The sequence below is a fragment of the Pleurodeles waltl genome, chromosome 4_2 (genome assembly GCF_031143425.1).
Source record: "Pleurodeles waltl isolate 20211129_DDA chromosome 4_2, aPleWal1.hap1.20221129, whole genome shotgun sequence".
NCBI lineage: Eukaryota > Metazoa > Chordata > Amphibia > Caudata > Salamandridae > Pleurodeles > Pleurodeles waltl.
Window position 1 is genome coordinate 179,910,537 of NC_090443.1, and position 22,609 is coordinate 179,933,145.

Below are 22,609 nucleotides of genomic sequence, written 5' to 3' on the forward strand. Positions count from 1 at the left end.
CACTCCCCAGGATTTAGCATTGGGCAAACCACCCACTATAGAGACTTGTGAGACTGTGGCTTTGCACTCCCCATGATTTAGCATTGGGCAAACCACCCACTGTAGAGACTTGTGAGACTGTGGCTTTGCACTCCCCAGGATTTAGCATTGGGCAAACCACCCACTGTAGAGACTTGTGAGACTGTGGCTTTGCACTCCCCAGGATAAAGCAGTGGGCAAACCACCCACTGTAGAGACTTGTTAGACTGTGTCTTTGCACTCCGCAGGATGGTACAGTGGGCAACCCACCCACTTGTGAGACTTGAGAGACTGGCTTTGCACTCCCCAGGATACATCAATGGGCATGGAGCCCCCTCGTGGATCTGACGTGGTGCTGTCATCCGGCTGAGGTGCCCCCCCTTCCCTTCCCCCTGATGTGCCTGTTATATTTCGATCTGATGCCCCAGCAGTGTTCTCTCTGTTTTGCTCAGGTATCTGATCTGGGCCTCGCCCATGCATTTTGGGGCCAGTGGTCCACGAACATTGAAGGGTGCATACCTGCACTACTAATCGTGATGTATATTTTGTTGAATGTGTATATATATCTGTATATATTAGCTTACTGTGTTTTTATACATTACAATGGTTGCACTCATTTCCTTTTGTCTTTGCATTCTTCCGGGGGGGGCTGGGGGTTGTTACTGTGATGTTTGGATATGCATTGGTGTGTGTGTTGTAGTGGGTGAGGGTCGGGCGGGGGTGTTGCGTGTGTGTGTCCCTGACTTTTGCCTCCCCTCTTCCCTATGTCGTAGATGCAGTACTCACCGTTGTCTTCGGCGCCGGCATTGATGATGATCGTACAGGAGCAGGAAAACTATTGCAGGGAGTATTTGGAGTTCCGGCTCCATGGTGCCCTCCTTCCTCGTGGAGTGTTTGAGGTGAGCGTTTTCCCTTTGAAATGGCTGTTTCCGCCGCGTTTTTATCCATGGTGAATCCGCCCCGGAAAAGGTGGTGGATTGGTAGGTTGTGATACTGTGGGCGGTACTTTGTCTCTCACCTGTCTGTTGGCGGTGACCGCTGCACTGCTTGTCTGTACCGCCGTGGCGGTCGGAGTGTTAAAGTGGCTGTCTTTGTTGGCGGTTTCCGGCACGGTCATAATTCCCTTTTTTTCCGCCGGCCTGTTTGCGTTCTTACCGCCGCTTTAACCCCGTCCGCCAGGGTTGTAATGACCCCCATAGTGCTATATGACATAAGTGGTATAGTAGGAGCTTTGCATGTCTCCCAGTTCAGCCTAAGCTGCTCTGCTATAGCTACCTCTATCAGCCTATGCTGCTAGAACTCTACTAATCTACTAATAAGGGATAAATGGACCTGGCACAAGGTGTAAGTACCATCAGGTACCCACTATAAGCCAGGCCTCGAAAATAAGGCTAACCTTGCCCAGATGAGTCTTCATTGTCTATGTGGAAATATCTGGAGAGTCCATCTGCATTGGAGTGGGTACTCCCAGGTCTATGTTCCACTGTATAGTCCATTCCCTGTAGGGAGATGGACTACCTCAACAATTTAGGGTTTTCACCTTTCATTTGTTTGAGCCATAATAGAGGTTTGTAGTCTGTCTGAACAATAAAGTGAGTACCAAACAGGTATGGTGTCAACTTTTTCAGTACCCAGACCACAGCAAAGGCTTCCCTCTCTATGGCAGACCAATGCTTTTCTCTAGGGGTCAACCTCCTGCTGATAAAAGCAACAGGTTGTGCCTGGCCCTCAGTGTTAAGCTGTGATAGAACTGCCCCTACCCCTAATTCAGAAGCAGCAGTCTGGACTATGAATTTCTTGGAGTAACAAGGGCTTTTTAGCACAGGTGCAGATCACATGGCCTGTTTTAGCTCATCAAAAGCCTTTTGACAGCTAGCTGTCAATAATACCTTTTTAGGCATCGTTTTACTAGTGAGGTCATTAAGAGGAGCTGCAATGGAGCCATAGTTTCTAATGAACCTCCTATAGTACCCTGTGAGGCATAGGAAGGCTCTCACCTGGGTTTGTGTTGTTGGGAGAGCCCATTCCCTAATGTCTGGATCTTCCCCTGCAGTTATGCAATCTGTTCCCCACCTACCAGGTGGCCCAGATAAACCACTTTCCCCTGCCCTATCTGGCACTTTGAAGCCTTGATAGTGAGGCCTGCCTTTTGCATGGCCTCCAAAACTTTCCATAGGTGGACCAGGTGCTCATCCCAGGTGGAGCTAAAGATAGCTATATCATCTAGATATGCTGCACTAAAAGCTTCCAAACCTTGCAGGACTGTGTTCACCAACCTCTGAAAAGTGGCAGGTGTATTTTTCAAACCAAAGGGCATATCAGTGAACTGATAGTGCCCTCCAATGGTGGAAAATGCTGTTTTAGGTTTAGCACCTTCTGACAACGTAATCTGCCAATACCCTGCAGTTAAGTCAAAAGTGCTTAGATACTTGGCAGAAGCCAGCCAGTCAGCTCATCTGCCCTTGGTATAGGGTGAGCATCAGTTTTGGTTACTTGATTGAAACCCCTATATTTAACACAAAACCTAATTTCCTTTTTACCATCTTTAGTGTGAGGTTTTGGGACAAGCACCACTGGGCTAGCCCAAGGGCTCTCAGAAGGCTCAATCGCTCCCAGATCCAACATTTTCTGTACCTCTTGTTTTATGCAATCTCTGACATGGTCAGGCTGCCTATAAATCTTACTTGTGACAGGTAAACTGTCCCCAGTGTTAATTGTGTGCTCATACAAGGTAGTGCTACCTGGGATCAGTGAGAAGAGGTCAGAGAATTGGCTTAGGAGATTTATACAGTTGTCCTTCTGCTCATCAGTAAGGCAATCTGCAAGCACCACTCCCTCCACTAAGCCATCAGCTTCAGTGGTGGAGAAGAGGTCAGGGAGAGGGTCACTCTATTCCTCCTGCCCCTATCAGTTGCCATGAGCAGGGTTAAGTCAGCCCTATCATAGTAAGGTTTCAGGCGATTGACATGGAGCACCCTAAGGGGACTTCTAGCAGTGGTGAGGTCTACCAAGTAGGCGACCTCACCTTTCTTTTCAACAGTGAGATGGGCTCCACTCCATTTGTCTTGGAGTGCTCTTGGGGCCACAGGCTCCAATAACCACACCTTCTGTCCTGGGTGGTACTGGGTCAGGACAGCCTTCTGGTCATGCCATTGCTTTTGGAGCTCTTGGCTGGCCTGAACATTTTTCTGGCGCTTTTCATGTAGTTATCTATTCTGGATCTTAGGCCAAGTACATAGTCCACAATGTCTTGCTTTGGAACTTTTAAAGGTTGTTTCAAACCCTCCTTCACAAGAGCAAGGGGACCTCTTACAGGGTGCTCAATGAGAAGTTCAAAGGGGCTAAAGCCCACTCCTTTTTGGGGTACCTCCCTGTAAGGAAAAAGGAGGCATGGCAACAGGACATCCCATCTCCTTCTGAGTTTTTCAGGGAATCCCATAACCATACCTTTAAAAGTTTTATTAAACCTCTCAACCAGACCATTTGTCTGTGGATGATAAGGAGTAGTGAACTTATAAGTTACACCACACTCCTTCCACATAGCTTTGAGGTATGCAGAAATGAAGTTACTACCTCTGTCTGACACCACTTTCCTAAGGAAACCCACTCTGGAAAAGATTCCCAGGAGGGCATTTGCCACTGCAGGAGCTGAAGTGGTCCTTAAGGTTATGGCTTCAGGATACCTAGTGGCATGGTCCACTACCACAAGGATAAACCTATTGCCTGAAGCTGTTGGAGGGTCAAGGGGGGCAACTATGTCAACCCCTACCCTTTCAAAGGGCACCCCAACCACTGGGAGTGGAATTAAGGGGGCCTTAGTTGTGCCATCAGTCTTGCCACTGGCTTGACAGGTCACAATGGAGCGACAAAACTCCTTAGTGTCCTTTGACATGTGAGGCCAGTGAAACAATGCAACAAGTCTGTCCCAAGTTTTACTCTGGCCCAAATGCCCAGCTAAAGGAATATCATGTGCCAAGGTCAGAAGAAACTCCCTATACTACAAAGGGATGACCAATCTCCTGGCAGCTCCAGGTTTAGGGTCCCTTGACTCACTGTAGAGGAGGTTATGGCTATCAGTGATATCCCTATTCTGCTGTTTGACAACTTGCTGTCTTAAACCATGTAGTGTGGGACAGGTCTGCTGTGCCACACTCAGCTCTTCCCTAGCAGGCTCCCCTGCACACAAAAGCTCAGCAGTGTCTGCTTCCAGCTCATCTGGTGTAGGTTCTGCACAGGGAGAGGATTCCTCTTCCTCAAAAGGGGAATCTTCTGGAGAGGGAGGGATAGTGGGCAAGGATTTACCCTTTCTACCCCTAGCTTTTGGGAGCACTTGGTCCATTATGTCAGGATCCAAGCTTCCCTGTCCTCTTTGCTTCTGGGCCTGAGCCCTTGTGAGAGCAAAGATATGCCCTGGAATGCCCAGCATTGCTGCATGAGCCTCCAACTCCACTTCAGCCCAAGCCGATGTCTCAAAATCATTGCCTAGTAAGCAGTCTACAGGTAAATCGGTGGCTACCACAACTTTCGTTGGACCAGTATCCCCCCTAGTTGAGATTCATAAAAGCCATGGGGTGCCTAAGAGTGTTGTTATGAGCATCAGTCACTTGGTACTACTGACCAAGTAGGTGTTGATCAGGGTGAACCAGTTTCTCAATCACCATAGTGACACTGGCTCCTGTATCCCTGTAGGCCTCAACCTCAACACCATTTATTAGGGGAAGTTACTTGTACTAATCCATGTTAAGGGGACAAGCAACTAAGGTGGCAAAGTCAATACCATCATCAGAGACTAAAACAGCCTCTGTGGTCTCCCTGACAAGACCAACCCCAACTACATTACCAGTGGTGAGCCCAGCTACACCCTTTGATTGACTATTTGTAGTAGACTTTCCACCACCACTGCTATTACTAGGGGCACTAGAGGATGCAGTTGGGGTTGTGTTAGTGGGAGCCTTGGTGTTTTTCTTTGGGCAGGTAGAATCACTTGCCCAATGGCCTTCACTCTTACATAAATAACATCATGACTTCTTTTGATTGTTAGAAGAGGATTTGGAACCCACCTCCCCCAGGGGATTTTTGTGGGCCTGATGAAGACTCAGAATGCCATTTATCTTTGTCCACACCCTTGTCAGAAGACTTACCATCCTTCTTCTTGCCATCCTTGTCACCACCTGTATGAACTTTTCTGTTCACTCTTGTCCTGACCCATTTGTCTGCCTTCTTTCCCAATTCTTGGGGAGAGGTCAGATCTGAGTCTACCAAGTACTGATGTAACAAATCAGACACACAATTATTCAAAATATGCTCTCTCAGAATAAGATTTTATAGGCTTTCATAGTCAGTTACCTTACTGCCATGTAACTATCCCTATAAGGCCTTCACTGAACAGTCTACAAAGTCTGTCCAGTCTTGAGAGGACTCTTGTCTGGTGGCTCTGAACTTTATCCTGTATTGTTCAGTGGTTAAGCCAAATCCATCTAAAAGTGCATCTTTCAAAACTTTGTAGTTATTGGCATCACTTTCTCTGACAGTAAGGAGCCTATCCCTACCCTAACCAGTGAAAGACAAGCACAAGATAGTAGCCCACTGCCTTTGAGGGACCAACTGTACCATACAGGCTCTTCCAAGTGCAGTAACCAACTTGTTGATGTCATCCCCCTTCTTGTAAGGGGGGACCATTTTGTGCAGGTTTCTTGAATCTTGTTCTCTTACAGGATTACTATCAAGAACACTGTTGCTGCCACCATGGGGAACTAACCCCAACTTCTGTCTTTCCCTCTCTACATCTAGAGATTCCCTGTATAAGGCCAACTGCTACTGTCTCAGCTTCAGTCTGGCCTCTTCAACCCCCAGCTTTCTGAGTTCCTTGTTTAGGGTGTTATCCTCAGGGTGGGGGCTTGGGAAGTCTGGGACACAGAGGAAATGTGGGAATTGGCAGAAGTGGACCTGTCTCTAACTAAAAGAGGAAAACTTTTCAAACTTTTCAAAAACATTTGAAAACGTTTTAGAAACTTTTTAGAAAGAGAGTTAAACTGTTTAGGTTAACTGTGTATATTTTTAAGTATTTGGAATATGTTTTTCTTATGAAAAGCACCAATGACAAAGTGGTAAAACAGTTACAAGTGCTTATCCCACCGCTGCACCACCAATGTAGGAGGCTGGCCTGGCTTATAGTGGGTACATGATGGTACTTACACCTTGTGCCAGGTCCCTTATTAGTAGATTAGTAGTGTTCTAGCAGGATAGGCTGATAGAGTTAGCTATAGCAGAGCAGCTTAGGCTGAACTAGGAGACATGCAAAGCTCCTACTATACCACTTATATCATATTGCACTATATCATAAGAAACACAATACTCAGGGTTACTAAAAATAAAGGTACTTTATTTTAGTGACAATGTGCCAAAAATATCTCAAAGGATATACTCCCTTAGGAGGTAAGTAAAATACACAAAATATACACACAAATCAAAATCAGGTAAGTAAACAGTTAGAAAAGTAGTGCAAACACTGTAGAATACAATATGATGCAATAGGCCTAGGGGCAACACAAACCAGAAAGTGGAATACGAACCACTTAAGGACCCCAGGCCTAGTGTAGTGTGTAGAGGGCCGCTGGGTGTGTAAGAAAACACTAAGGGTGTCCAAGATACCCCACCCCAAGACCCTGAAAAGTAGGAGTGAAGTGACCCTACTTCCCCAGAAACACACTAAAGGCGTGATAGGAGATTCTGCAAAGACCACAACTGACTGCAAAGCACTGAAGACGGATTCCTGGACCTGAGGAGCTGCAAAGGAAGGGGACCAAGTCCAAGCGTCACGAAAGTGTCCAGGGGGGGGCAGGAGCCCACTAAACCCCAGATGAAGGGACAAAAGGGCTGCCTCTGGGTGGAAGAAGCTGAAGATTCTGCAACAACGGAAGATGCCAGGAACTTCTCCTTTGCAAAGAAGATGTCCCATGGAGTGCTGGAGGATGCAGAGTTGTCTCTTTGGAGAAAGACCCCAAACAAGCCTTGCTAGCTGCAAAGGTCACGTTTGAAAAAAAAGGGTGCTGTCTGGGACCAGGAAGGACCAGGAGGTCGCCACTCAAAAGAGGAGAAAGAGGGGGCCCTCAGCAACACAGAGAGCCCACGCACAAGAAGGCAGTACCCGCAGAAGTACTGGAGCACGGGTTCAAGAAAACTGAGCACAGCCGTCATCTGAACACTACAAAGGAGGGTCCCACGAAGCCGGTGATCAACTCAGCGAGTTGAGCACTGCAGGACAGAGTGCTGGGGACCTGGGCTAAGCTGTGCATGAAGGATTCCTTGCAAAAGTGCACAGAAGCCCTAGCAGCTGCAGTTCACGTAGTACACAGGATTACTGTCTGTCGAGGGAAGGCAAGAACGTATCTCCTCCAAATTTGGACAGATGGACCACTGGACTGTCGGGGTCACTTGTATCCACCACCTGTGTTCCAGGGACCACGCTCGTCACGATGAGAGGGGACCCAGAGGACTGGTGAAGCTGAAGTTTGGTGTCTGCGTTAGCAGGGGGAAGATTCCGTCGACCCACAGGAGATTTCTTCTTGGCTTCCAGTGCAGGGTGAAGGCAGACAGCCCCCAGAGCATGCACCACCAAGAAACAGTTGAGAAAGCCGGCAGGATTAGGCGCTACAACGTCGCTGGTAGTCTTCTTGCTACTTTGTTGTAGTTTTTCAGGTGTCCTGGAGCAGTCAGCGGTCGATCCTTGGCAGAAGTCGAAGAGGGAGATGCAGAGGAACTCTTGTGAATTCTTGCAAATCATTATCTGAGGAGGAGCCCACAGGAGAGACTCTAAATAGCCCTCATTGGAGGCTTGGCCACCTAGTCAGGTAAGCACCTATCAGGAGGGGTCTTGTGGTTCTAAAAATTCTGGACCCATGTAATTTACTTTGCCACAGCAGTACGATTTTAGTATCAAAAGACCGATAATGACTAGTACACTAAGCATGAGCATTTTCGCTCAATTCCAGCAGCGTTTTCACCTCGAAATTGCCATTTTCGTCCTGCACTCGTGGCTCCCATTTTATACACGGCAGCCATTTTTAAAAGTTGCCCTCACATAGGCTTATAATACAGTCAGATTTGATTCCAAGGACACGTACACCTTGATTGACTTTTCTCTGACCTGGGCAAGCTGGAACCATTGCCTCAGGCCAAACCTGTTTGGTCAATCCCTCTCCCAGTGGCCGAATCAGATAGCATCAAGGCACACCATGCCATAAAACCCTTATTATCACTCACACACCCTGCCTAATCTTGCTCACACCTGCACCTGCTCTTTTCTTCTTCTTACTTTACGAGGGGGAGGTGCCCGTTTTTATTGGGGGTCCACACTTATCTGATGTAAAATACTAGGCCTTGCCGGGTAATTTATTATGGGTTGGTTGACATGAAATATGAGGTTTCATCATGACACTGTTTTTTCCTTTGTAGTGAAAACATGTGAATGACCAACCAAAATGTCAAGAATGTTTGCCTGAAGCTTAAAAAACTGTATATAAGGAAACCTGACTTTGCATTGACACACAGTCTCTTGAGAACATACAAACCGTGCTGTTGTACTTCTAGGACGCTTGTTACTTGGTTGCAGCCAATAAATTCGATCTTTGACTTCACCTAGAAGACTCTGAGTTTCTGTGGTCTGAATCAGGAAAGTACCCGAGGTCTTTGGGTGTACCCTGGCACCACTGGGTTACCGGATCAGTACTGGTTCTGAAAAACCCAGTACCTTAGTTGGCGCCCAACATGGGGCGATACCAGCGGTACCGGTCCAAGCCTGAGGTCCGTGAGGAGCTTCATGTGAAAATTCTGGAGGAAGGCCGCCACTTCATCGACCCCTGCATGTCGACGTGGTCCAAAAGTCTTTGCTGCGAGGTTCCCCGCTTCCCGACGGCTACGAAGGACTGCTGCCATGGCTATCGCCCTGATTTGGACCCTTGATGTTTGGTAGAGCGAAACGATAAGACGAGTCTTCTGGTGACGTCATCGATATTTTCAGTTAAGTATAAGTGGAGCGTCTCCCAGTCCTTAGTTGGACACTTGGGGGGTGATTCTGACCCCGGCGGTACTAGACCGCCGGGGCCAGGGTCGGCGGGAGCACCGCCAACAGGCTGGCGGTGCCCCGCAGGGCATTCTGACCGCGGCGGTTCAGCCGCGGTCAGAAGAGGAAAACCGGCGGTCTCCCGCCGGTTTTCCGCTGCCCTTCTGAATCCTCCATGGCGGCGCAGCTCGCTGCGTCGCCATGGGGATTCAGACACCTCATACCGCCATCCTGTTCCTGGCGGTTCGCCCGCCAGGAACAGGATGGCGGTATGGGGTGTCGTGGGGCCCCTGGGGGCCCCTGCAGTGCCCATGCCAATGGCATGGGCACTGCAGGGGCCCCCGTAAGCGGGCCCCACTTTGAATTTCACTGTCTGCATTGCAGACAGTGAAATTTGCGACGGGTGCAACTGCACCCGTCGCACCTTCCCACTCCGCCGGCTCAATTCTGAGCCGGCGTCCTCGTGGGAAGGGTTTTTGCACTGGGCTGGCGGGCGGCCTTTTGGCGGTCGCCCGCCAGCCCAGTGCAAAAGCCAAAATACCCTCAGCGGTCTTGCGACCGCGGAGCGGTATTTTGGAGGGGGGAAGTCTGGCGGGCGGCCTCCGCCGCCCGCCAGACTTAGAATGACCCCCTTGGTTTGGTCCTTAGTTGGACATTTGGTTTGGTATCCCTTCGGGATCACTTTGATTTGGAACTTGCAAGTACCAAAGCCGAAGGACTCGTGTATTCACGAGACTATCGTAAACGATAATCCTTTGAAGTTTGAAGCTAGACTAGTGAGCGAAGATGCCTGGTCTTAGCAGACTTGGAAATTTGTTTTGTCTTGGTTGTAAAAGGGACTCCCGGTTGGAGGACTCATGTCCGGTTCCTCCGATTGGAACTCCAACCTATGAACTATATGTGAAGCACGGAGTAGGCCCCATCACATATAATGAAGTATGGATCCGTTACACCAGAAAAGATGGTGTTTTAAAATAGCCCCAAAATGGTAGCTTTGACACAGAAATCTTAGATAACCTTGAAGTTAGACTTTTTAAGAAGAAAGCCCGGCCGGCAATGTTTGATTCTTTCCGCTTATGGCGTAAGGAAGCCAAGCAAAAGGAAATTAAATTAGCTAAGAAAAATAAGAGAGAAAAAGGTATTTCGATTATGCAAGCTGCTATACAGTTTAAAGATAACGAAGTAGAACAGTTGAATGAGCAGTTGCATAGGCGACATAAAATGACAGTAGATAAATGCTATCCAGTTTTGCCGCCTCTTCAGCAAGATGCAGCAAAAGACTCTGAAAAAGATCCCCTAATGTCGCATTTGCTAAGTTCGCCACCACCCTATGCGCAGAATGCCAAGGCACCTCCGCAACCTCTAGTTGCACAACCAGTGGTTGCATTGCCTCCTGCTCCTCCACAGCACCCACCAGCTATTCTTCAGTTGGTTCCTATTCCTCCGGTGCAGCCTCCTCAAGGGCCACCGGCTTTGACATCTGCTCTGCCTTTACTTCCTACAACTTTGACTACTATAGCGACTACCACTCCTGGTATTGTTTCTGACACTGCTTCTGTCTCTGCCTTGTCTCATTCTGTTTTTCCTCCTGTTCATTTGTCAACCTCTCCCTCTATCCGTCAGAGAATGACAAACACTGTGACTAGTCTTTTATCCCCTCTCTTTGGGTCATTAGCTACGACCCCAGTTTCAGAGCGTAAACAATTGCGTAGCCAATTGCCTGATGGTAGGGAGAAAGAGACACTGAATTATTTGGCGCATAAATGGGTTACTGAACCAGCGAGATATGAACTAGAGTCTGTTATGGATGTCTTCCATCAGTGGGAAGAACCGAAACAGAGATACGTTTTTGAGAAAATGTGTACTTTTCTTTCTGAGGATTTAGAGGAAAATGGTTTGGAGCCCAATCCGCCTAAGTTGTGTCATGTACGGTTCGATTTTGCGACAGGTTTGATTGTGGGTTCAGATGTCGAGAAAGCAGTTGCGATGTTATTGTCGTTTAGGACTGAAGGTGTTTCCAGGTTATTGTTTAAATATGATTCTTCTGCTAAAAAGAAAGGGAAACAGTACCCCATGAGAGAAGTTCCCCCACAATGGAGGGAAGGGGACCCAAATGCTAATCCACCTGTCCTGCCTCATTTCCAGCGTGTATGGGTACACGTTCCATGGAAGCGAGCTGAAGTTTTAGCCCTTAAGCAGACATTGCCTGATCCCCATAAGAATTCCACAGGGTATTACAAGGAATTGTCACAGACTGCGGGGTCTTGCATTATGAATTTAGCTGACATAGACATGTTGTTTGGGAATGTTGTTCCACAGCCTTTATGGGGAAAGATTCGCCATACAGACCATGCTCAAGAGTTAGGTGACACATGGGCTAATATTGCTGCTGCAGATGCCCGACAAATTGGTGGTGCTAAACCTGAGCCTTTAGTGACAGAGCTTCCTGGTAGGATTATCGATTACATGAAAACTATAATGCCTGCGATGCGTGTAAACTGGGATAAATTGTCTGCATGTAAGCAAAAGAAAGAAGAAACGGTATCAGATTTCTTCACCAGGTTTGAAGAAACGTTTGTGGACCACAGTGGTCAAGATATGAGCACGGAAGGTGGTCAACGTTTGTTCGTCGATAAATTTGTGCATAATCTGCTTCCTGAGTTGTGTAAAAAGTTAAAAGATTCAGAAAGTTCTTGGGCAGTTTCCTCTTCAGCGCAGATATTGGCTACTGCACAGTACTACGAAAATAGAGATAAAGATGAGAGAGATAGAGTAGAGAAGAAAACTAAAGAATTGAAAACGAAGGTTCTGTTACAACAAGCGTACCCGCCACGTGGTGGTCAAAATAGTGGTGCACAGAGTAACTATCAGAACAACTATCAGAATAACTATCAGCCCCAACCGTTTCAGAGAAACTCGCAAAGAGCCGAGTATGCTCAACCACGTATCCCAGTAGGTCCCAATCCGTGTTCATATTGCAAGGAAGAGGGTCATTTCAAGTATAGTTGCCCTGCTTTGCTACAGCGCGCAAATGGTACTTCTGGTTTAAGAGGTCGAGGTGTTCCACAAGCACCTAGAGGAAGAGGACGTGGATATGTTCCCCAGAGCACGCGCCCATTCCTCCCTCAAAACTCAATGAACAGATTTGATCAACAGGTTAATGAATCTGGTAGGACGACTCAGTACTATACTGATGATTACTATACAGAGGATGAGCATTTAGACAGTAATGATTGCTAGGACAGCCATAGACAAAGAGAGGGAGTTGTTTCAGTTCCAGTAGATCAGAGTGGGCCTTATGTTAAGGTGATTGCATCAGGTGTGTCAGAACCTTTTCTGTTGGATACTGGTGCTACCAAGAGTTCTATTATGCACTCAAAACTCCCTGGCGCACCTTTGTCTGGCGAAACAAATGTATCAGTAGGGTTTTCCGGCGCCCCAGTTAGAAATCCGATTTCTAACCCTATATCTCTTTCTGTTGGACCTTGTAAATTTGAAACACCCCTTATTTTGACGACAGGTTGTGGCGAGAACTTGTTAGGATTAGATCTGTTAAAGAGATTGTATGCGACATTGTATTGCTCTCCTTCTGGAGTGCAACTCACATTGGGTAAGAAAGTGGTTTCACCAATGTATTTGTCAAAGGACAGATTTCCACCAGAATTTTCGTCCCTTCCTAATACTCTTTGGGCTACTGGACCTAATGATGTAGGTCTTTTGGAAATTCAGCCATATGTGATAACATTGAAAGCCAATGTTAAAATGCCACGTATTCCCCAATACAAGATCTTTAGTGAAGGGGAAAAAGCGTTGTTAGCAATTATTTGTGATCTGATTGAGAAGGATGTAATTGAAGAGACAAGAGGCAACGTTTGCAATAGTCCTGTTTTGCCTGTCTTGAAGCATACTGACCCTACTCAGCCACATGTTTATAGGTTTGTAATTGATCTTAGAGAGGTGAACAAAATAGTTGTGCCACAGTTTCCAGTCGTCCCCGATATCACTGCATTGTTGACAATGATTCCAGCTTCAGCCACTTGGTTTTCAGTGATAGACCTGAAAAATGCTTTCTTCAGCATCCCTATTGCAGAAGAGAGCAGGGACATTTTTGGCTTCAATTTGGGAGGACGAAGCTTCAGATTTAAGAGAGCTCCTCAAGGCTATTGTGAAAGTCCATCTATCTATAGTCAGGCTTTGAAAGCACAACTTGACACTCTTATGTTACCTGATGGCGCCACTCTCATTCAATATGTCGATGATTTGCTAGTTGCTGCAGATACTAAGGAGATCTGCAAAGAAGCAACATTGTCATTATTGCGTCATTTGTCTGATTTACACCACAAAGTGTCCCTTTCAAAGTTACAGTATTGTCAAAAAGAAGTGACCTATTTAGGTCATCTCTTTTCGAAGGAGGGAAGGCAACTGACCCCAGAGAGAATCAGGGCTGTTGCAGCAATGAGTGTGCCAAAAACACAGAGAGAAGTGCGTGCTTTCTTGGGTATTACATCATATTGCAGACAATGGATACCTAATTTTTCGTTAATAGCCAAACCCTTGGTGGCATTAACTTGTAAAGATACACCAAATCCCGTCCCATGGTCTGAAGATTGTCAGAAAAGTTTTGTCGAATTACGTGATGCATTATGTTCAGCTCCTGTGTTGGGTACCCCCAACTACAGCAAGCCTTTTACATTGTATGTCCATGAGAAAGAAGGTTGTGCGTTAGCAGTTTTGACACAACAGTTTGGAGACAGGGAGCGTCCATGCGCCTATTTCTCTTCAACCTTAGACCCAGTAGCTAAGGCACTACCAAGCTGCTTAAGAGCGGCAGCGGCAACTGCTGTTTCTATCCGACAGTCTGCTGGTTTAGTGATGAATAACACATTAATCGTAATGGTTCCACATGCAGTGGACACGTTGTTAAACAGAACCAAGAAAAAGCATTTAACTAGTGCTCGATTGTCAGGTTACGAGTTGACATTGTTAGCAAGCCATGTACATATAAAAAGATGCACTACACTTAACCCAGCTACGTTATTGCCAATTGTGACGGAGTTAGATACTTCTGAACAACATGATTGTCTCCATAGAACAGAAGAAGAAACGAAAGGGAGAATAGACCTTCTGGACGCTCCCCTTGCAAAGAGTGATGGTACTTTGTGGGTGGATGGTTCATGCTTTAAGCTCACGAATGGTGACACAACTGCGGCGTATGCTGTGACAACTTTGTGTACGATTGTTGAAGCTGCACGTATCCCACACAATTCAGCCCAAGCAGCTGAGTTAATAGCCCTAATAAGAGCATGTACAGTATCAAAAGGAATGAAAGTGACTATCTATACCGATAGCCAATATGCGTTTGGTGTGGCCCATAGTTTTGGGCGTTTGTGGAAGGAATGTGGGTTCCTGACCTCGCATGGAACTAAAATACAGCATGGTCAGTTGGTAAATGAGCTCCTTGATTCACTTACTTTACCGTTGCAAGTTGCGATTGTGAAGTGTAGCGCACATAAAAAGGTGACTGATGATGTTGGTCGTGGGAATGTATTTGCTGACGAGGTCGCAAAAGAAACGGCAAGGAATGTGATGAGCCGAATGTATGTCGCGGGCCCTGCAAGATGAATTGGTGATGTTGGAATGTGTGAAGACACGATAGAAAGCGTGAAATCGATTCAAGCTGAAGCCACAGAGAGAGAATTGAGTGTGTGGAGAGAAAGTACGGGTAAATTGGATGCGAATGGTTGTTGGGTCGAGTTGTCAGAACATCAAAGATGGTTGCTACCCGATGCGTATGTGCTTGCAGTAGTTACAATGGCTCATGGAATGTCTCACATCAGTGTGAAAGGGATTTGTAAGTTGTTGGCCCCAGTATGGCAAAATGCAGGAATTCCCAAGTGCGCAGAAAATGTGGTTAAAAATTGCATGGTATGCCTGAAACACAACTCTGGTAGAGGAACCCCAACTCCAGCTGGTCATTTTGCACCTCCTACGTATCCGTTTGAGGTTTTGCAGCTAGATTTCATCCACATGGAGAGGTGCAACAACTTAAAATACGTACTCGTTGTTGTTTGTGCCTTTTCAAGATGGGTGGAAGCCTATCCCCTAAAAGACAATACTGCGCTATCCACAGCCAAAGCCCTTGTGAAAGAGTTCTTCCCTAGATTCGGAATGCCGAGAATGATCTGGAGTGACAATGGAAGTGAATTTGTGGGTCAAGTGATGAAGAAAGTATGCGAAGGGCTAGGCATAAACCAAAAGTTTCACGCTGCAAATCACCCCCAATCAGCTGGATTAGTGGAGTGCTATAATGGCACTCTAAAGCTAAAATTGGCCAAGATACAAGCGAGCTCTGGTCTTAAATGGCCTGACGCTCTACCCTTAGCACTCCTATCAACCAGAATGACTGTGCATTCACGAGTGAAACTTAGTCCTTATGAAATAGTCTTTGGCCGCCCGGCCAATATATGGGGAGTGCCCAGGCCCAAGAAGTTTAGCGAGATAGAGCATCCTATTTTGCTTGACTATCTGTATGAATTGACGGCTAAATTGCGTGTTTTACATCAACAGGTCCACGACACCCTGCCTCCGGTCTCTGAATCTCCAGGTCATCCCATTGAGCCTGGATCCTGGGTTTTAATAAAGAACTTTCAGCGAACCAAAAACGAGCAGCCCAGGTGGACCGGACCGCACCTCGTTCTTCTCTCCACAAGATCAGCTGTTCGAGTAGAAGGGAAGAAACACTGGATCCATGGGACCCATTGCAAAAGGGTACCCCTACCTCTGCCATATGACCGGTGGGTCCAGGAAGGTGTCGCCGACTCAGAGACTGAAACCGTGCCACATTTTCTGCCTTTCAGCGATGCACGAATAAAAGGAACACTCACTGAGAAAGAAAGTGATGACATTTTACAATCAGCAGTATCACCGTCAGTTCGATTGGACACTACAGAACCTGAACTCCTTTTTCAGGACCACACAATACCTGGGACTAACCGTTATAATCTACGACCAAGAATAAAGGACAAATAAAACAGTTTACTTTTCTTCCCTTTAGCTAAGTTCTCCAATATGGAAAATTATTTTTGAATGACTTTTTTTTTTTTTGTGTTTTTCGAACCTCCATCCGGGTTCAGCTGTAGGATCGTGGCTGAAAAGACTTAGGGGGGTAGCCTGTGGACACAAGGTCTACAGGTCTGGTTTGTTCTAGGGCGGCCTGGAACATTCAGAACACTCCTAAGTGAAGTAAACCAACCGCCACGAACGGCAACGGTTAGAGGATGGAATCTTTCCAAAATGGAGAACATGTTGAAAGACTGAGTTTCAAGAAGAGAATATGTGAAACGATAACCAGGAAACGTTTTTTGCTGCTGTGCATTTTTATGTTATTTAGTATACTTATGTTTTTTATAGGATATGTTTTATTCTGTTTTAACGTGATATTGGCACCGACTACCTCGTCTACACCTCCTCCTTCCACTGTTTCCCCACATTCTTTTCAACTCCTCCCTAAACATGAATCTGCTAGGAGACTAGAGTTCATTAATAACTCCTTCATCCAGCTTTTGCACCAACACCAACTAGTGATAAATACAACTAACTGTTGGGTGTGTGGCCTTATGCCTCACACAGCAGATAAAGGTATCCCTTATCTGATCCTGCCCTTCAGCCACAATGGTTCCGTGTGGGCATTCAGAACGATATTCATCTATGCACACTACCCCCTATGTTTTGCGGAAGACAACCCTAAGAAAAATGCTTTAGTTAAAGGTATCATTGACATGATGAAGGACAATATCTTCTACGAAACTATCCCCAGAGATGAGACAATAGCATATATAGGATGGAACATGACCGGATATGAAGCCACAATGAGTGAGAAACAGCAAGCTAAGATATATTCCCTGATTTGGGTTGTACCCCATCAGGGTCACCTGTGTCTGCAAGGTACTGGCAAGAATCCCAGAGCTCAGCTAGGGGAAAGCGTCTGCACTGAGACATATGTCTTCGCATCTCAGACCTCCCCTCTGCTCTTGGCAGCTAAGGGTACCTATTTCATCTGCCATGATAGAGCCTTTACATGGTTGCCCCCTGACTTTTCGGGCACATGCTTCGTTTCGTTACTGTTGCCCCCTACCTACACAGCAGCGGCAGATTACCACAAGACAAGGATAGTTAGAGGCGTCTTCAGTGAAGAAGACACTGCAGGACAAGAATTTGGGGACTTCGTAAAGGGTTTTCTGCCGTTCTGGGGACAAATAGGTAACAGCAGGAGCATAAGGCAATTGATAAGAGTGGTTGAATCCACCGTGGCTGAAACCGCTGGTGCCCTTGGTAACTTGACTGCTGAGCTCCAGTCGGATCGTCTTATGACCCTTCAGAACAGGGTCGCATTAGATGTCATACTTGCAGACCAGGGTGGAGTATGTACATTGATCCAATCGAGTTGCTGTGTTTTTGTCCCAGATAACGCTCCAACAGTATACCAGGCCATCTCCAAACTGCATAGAATTTCCGAATCTATTCATTTAGATAGAGGAGATTGGTCATTAATGGGATGGTTCTGGGAACTGATATCAGCATGGGGATGGAAGATACTGATGGTCATTGGGATGATCTTGGCCATTCTTTTCCTGTTCTGTCTATGCGTGCAGTGTGCTCCTGCGATATGTGGCCTCTGTGTTACATCATGCATAAGGAAACCTGCACCAAGAGACAAGCTAAATACTATGATGATGTTACAGCAACATCTCAACGACTTTAGAAACATAGACCTGGACTCAGATTAGCATGCGAATAGGTTTATTGCCTATGTAAGGGCAAAAGGAGGGTTTGTGGTTCTAAAAATTCTGGACCCATGTAATTTACTTTGCCACAGCAGTACGATTTTAGTATCAAAAGACCGATAATGACTAGTACACTAAGCATGAGCATTTTCGCTCAATTCCAGCAGCGTTTTCACCTCGAAATCGCCATTTTCGTCCTGCACTCGTGGCTCCCATTTTATACACGGCAGCCATTTTTAAAAGTTGCCCTCACATAGGCTTATAATACAGTCAGATTTGATTCCAAGGACACGTACACCTTGATTGACTTTTCTCTGACCTGGGCAAGCTGGAACCATTGCCTCAAGCCAAACCTGTTTGGTCAGTCCCTCTCCCAGTGGCCGAATCAGATAGCATCAAGGCACACCATGCCATAAAACCCTTATTATCGCTCACACACCCTGCCTAATCTTGCTCACACCTGCACCTGCTCTTTTCTTCTTCTTACTTTACGAGGGGGAGGTGCCCGTTTTTATTGGGGGTCCACACTTATCTGATGTAAAATACTAGGCCTTGCCGGGTAATTTATTATGGGTTGGATCACATGAAATATGAGGTTTCATCATGACACTGTTTTTTCCTTTGTAGTGAAAACATGTGAATGACCAACTAAAATGTCAAGAATGTTTACCTGAAGCTTAAAAAACTGTATATAAGGAAACCTGACTTTGCATTGACACACAGTCTCCTGAGAACATACAAACCATGCTGTTGTACTTCTAGGACGCTTGTTACTTGGTTGCAGCCAATAAATTCGATCTTTGACTTCACCTAGAAGACTCTGAGTTTCTGTGGTCTGAATCAGGAAAGTACCCGAGGTCTTTGGGTGTACCCTGGCACCACTGGGTTACCGGATCAGTACTGGTTCTGAAAAACCCAGTACCTCAGTCTCTGACGTCACCTGCTGGCACTGGCCACTCAGAGGCCTCCATTGTGGCCTCACACCTCTGGATTCAAGATGGCAGAGGTCTGGGACACACTGGAGGAGCTCTGGGCACCACCCCTGGGGTGGTGATGGACAGGGGAGTGGTCACTCCCCTTTCCTTTGTCCAGTTTTGAGCCAGAGCAGGGGCTGGGGGTTCCCTGAACCGGTGTAGAGTGGTTTATGCAAGGAGGGCACCATCTGTGCCCGTCAAAGCATTTCCAGAGGCTCTGGGAGGCTTCCCCTCCCATGCCTGTAACACCTATTTCCAAAGGGAGAGGGTATAACACCCCTCTCCTAAAGGAAATGCATTGTTCTGCCTTCCTGGGATTGAGCAGCACAAGCCACAGGAGGGCAGAAACCTGTCTGTGAGGTGGCAGCAAATGGGGCTGCCTGGAAAACCTCAGAAGCCTGGTATGGCAGTACTGGAGGTCCCCTGTGGAGCCCCCAGAGTGCATGGGATTGTGCAACAATTCCCAGTTGTTAGACACCTTACATGGCCATATTTGGGGGTTACCATTGTGAAGCTGGACATAGGTATTGACCTATCTCCAGTGCACACTTAAAATTGTGTCCTTGCACTCACAAGGTACGGAAATATAGTCCTGGACAACGAGGGGGCACCTCTGCTAGTGCAGTGGTGTCCTCACACATAGTTACTTTGCACCCAGCCTTCAGGGTCTGAAGGCCTGAGATATAGGTGACTTATAAGTGACCTGGTGCAGTGAAAATGGCTGTGAAAAAGTCCATGCACTATTTCACACAGGCTGCAATGGCAGTGCTGAAGAAGCCTTTACATGGGCTCCCTCTGGGTGCCCAAAAAAATGCTGTAGCCCATAGAGATCCCCTGGAACCCCAAAGCCCTGGGTACCTAGGTACCATATACAAGGGTCTTATAATGGGGGGCCAGTATGCCAATTTGAAGTGAAATACTGGGTTACCATTATTTAAGGACAAAATTGGAACCAGAGAGAGCATACGCGCTGGGGTCCTGGTTAGCAGGATCCCAGTGACACAGTAAAGCATACTGACGAAAACAGTGAAACATACTGACAAGTAGGCCACAAACCATGAGCACTGGGGTCCTGACTAGCAGGATCCCAGTGACACAGTCAAAACACACTTACAAACAGGCCAAAAATGGGGGTAACATGCTAGAAAGAGGCTACTTTCTCACAGTGCCCCATATTCTCACAACTGTGGAAGGTATTTGAGTTTGTTTCAGGATTTGATGGAAGACATTGGTGTCCTGTTGGTGCTGGAGAAAACAGTGGGACCAGTGCAGGTCCTTACTTTCCGTGGGATTGAGTTAGACTCCTTTCTCAGCAGAAATCAGATTGCCAGAAGACAAGAAGTGGTGTTCCTTGGAGCTTTTAGACAGGATCTTGGAAAAGGGCACAGGTGAAGGGTATACAGGTTTTGCAGGGACATCTGAATCTTGCCTGCTAGGCGGTTTCAGCGGGTAGAACCTTTTGCAGGTGATTGGGTTGGGCTTTGATGGGAAATGGGCTCCCAAATCACCAGATTCGGCTCACTGCAGGGGTGAAGGAAGTCATGAGGCTCTAAAGAATATTCTTCAGTGAATGCAATTACAGTACCATGGAATGCTTGAGAGAAAAGTTTGAGTGTTCTATTCAGTTATTCTCTGATGCAGCCTGTGGTCATTGTTTTGTTTGTTCTGGCCTGGGCGTTGGCATGCAGAGGAGTGTCATGAGAACTGGAAAGAGGGGGCGTAGTGTTGCCTTCCTTGAGTTCTTTCAGTTGGTCTTGGCAGTGTGCTTGTGGGGGCGTCTGTTTGCCAACAAAGCAGTGCTTTTCAATGTGGACAATATGTTGGTAGTGAACATTGTCAACAAGCAGTCAGCAAGAGATCCCCAAGTTTTGCAGGTGGTAGGAGTGTTTGTGTTGGAATATCTCAGTACAAATGTCACTTTCAAAGCGAGACATATAGCGGGGGTGCATAATGAGATTGCTAATGCTCTTTCTAGTTTTCAGTGGGTGAGATTCTGTGGGCTGGCACCAGGGACAGACACGGAGAAGCGTTTGATGCCTCTTCAATTGTAGACCATTGGCGAGAGAGGGTGATGCAGCTCATACTGGGATCACTGTCAGTGTCAACTCGACAGGTGTACAGCCTCACCTCTGAGGTGTTCTTGCAGTCTGAGGTGGTACCGTGTGGCAGTGAGAATGGAGGTGCAGCAGGGCAGAATCATGTCACTAATTGACACAGGATTATCCGCTGTTACCATAGCAGATAAGATGGCAAGTGTGGCATTCTTCGGGAAGCTCTTTTGGGGCTGTGAGCCATCAGCTGGGGAAAGAGGAAGGAGGATGCTGGAGGGGTGGTCTCGGGAGAAGAGCTCGGGGAAGCGAGTGCAGGGTCCAATTACGCTTGACATTTTGAAAAGGATCATCCTGTTGTTGCTGCAGGTGTAACAGGATAAATGTGAGGCACTGCATTTTGCAGTGATTATGCTCAGGTTGTTTTTTGGTACCTTTCGGATTACGGAGGTGGTTGTGTCCAAGTTCTGGGCAGGGATTCGCTGGCAGGACGTTTGCATACTCCCAGGAGTGGTTCAAGTGTGTCTTCCTCGGTCCAAAATGGATCAGTCCAAAATGGATCAGCTGTGTGACTATTCAAGAATACCCTGATGTCGGGTTTGTCTGTGGGAACGGCAACGATGTGTGGATCGGCAAGGAGCAGGGATTGTAGAGGTTTCCTGACATTCAGATGGGACGCCACTTTTTGGCATCACATGTTTTGGGGGTACTGAGGAAGGTGCTTTGCGTATTGGGGTATGGAGTGCAGGATTTTAGGACCCACTCGATAGGGATAGTAATGGAAGCACAGTACAGGAGATGGATAGTGGCACAGATTTGGCGGATGGGGAAGTGGTGTTCAGACTGCTAGCAGCGCTATTTGCGTTTGGGTTGGGTTTTTCAGGATATTTAATTAATATGAGCCCTTTTCTCCTAGGTTGCATTGCAGGCCCGGAAAGGGGCCATACTGAGATTTGGATATGCGGGCGCTCGTCTGTGAAGTTGGCGGCAGGCATGCTAACTGCAGAAAAGGAGGACACCAATTGGGACTGCAGGACACTATGGTGCAAATAAAATGGTCTAGCAAAGGCAGCATTAGATGGCATGAGCTCATGCCTAAATTAAATTTTGTTGGAGTGGGGCACTCCTTGCCCAGACATTTTAGTTCTTAACCTAAGAGAAATCAATTTGGTTAAGTTAAAAGGTTTTAAATTGGTAAAAGCTCTTAAAATGGACTTGTAGGAGGTCAAAGCAGCCTGGGCTGCTTTGACCTCCAACAAGTGAACCTATACCTATGAGAGTTTGGCGGTGGGGCTACGAAACCGGGGGAAATTGTCAGGACAAGGAGAAAAGGCAACAGTTTTGCAAAGCAGAAGGTTTGCTACTCATGGAACACAGTGAGATACATTATCGCACAGTTGAGTTTTTTATGGACAATAGGCTCCATCTATCTATTTTTGGGGTGGAATTGTATCTTATGCAGGTGAGGAATGTTTCAGCAGAGCTTCTATGATTGCCAGTTGGAATGTAGGATCAGGGGAGGGCAGAAAAACTCCTTGGGTTTTCTTCTTGGCAGGTGTCCAGCAAAAAGTTAGTCAGGTGGAGATTCAGTTGATATTTTTAGGGGGAGGGGAAAAGGGGAAGTTGCAGGACTGGAACAGGATGAAAACAGTGATGAAGGCACAAGGTTGTGATACAGGGTGCTTGAATGACTAGAGTTGTTATTGTGTTCTGATTGGTGCAGAG

The 22,609-nt window shown here is 46.8% G+C and overlaps 1 protein-coding gene across 1 annotated transcript in view; it reads left to right on the forward strand.

The window, feature by feature from the left end:
• LOC138292446 (endogenous retrovirus group PABLB member 1 Env polyprotein-like) overlaps positions 1 to 18,663 on the forward strand; it is a 223,846-nt gene extending 205,183 nt beyond the window's left edge. The window contains exon 3 of the mRNA XM_069231045.1: positions 15,647 to 18,663. Coding sequence (XP_069087146.1) covers positions 16,357 to 17,865 — 1,509 coding nt within the window. The 5' untranslated portion in view covers positions 15,647 to 16,356 and the 3' untranslated portion in view covers positions 17,866 to 18,663. The remainder of the gene's footprint in view (positions 1 to 15,646) is intronic.
• Positions 18,664 to 22,609: the final 3,946 nt, after the last annotated feature.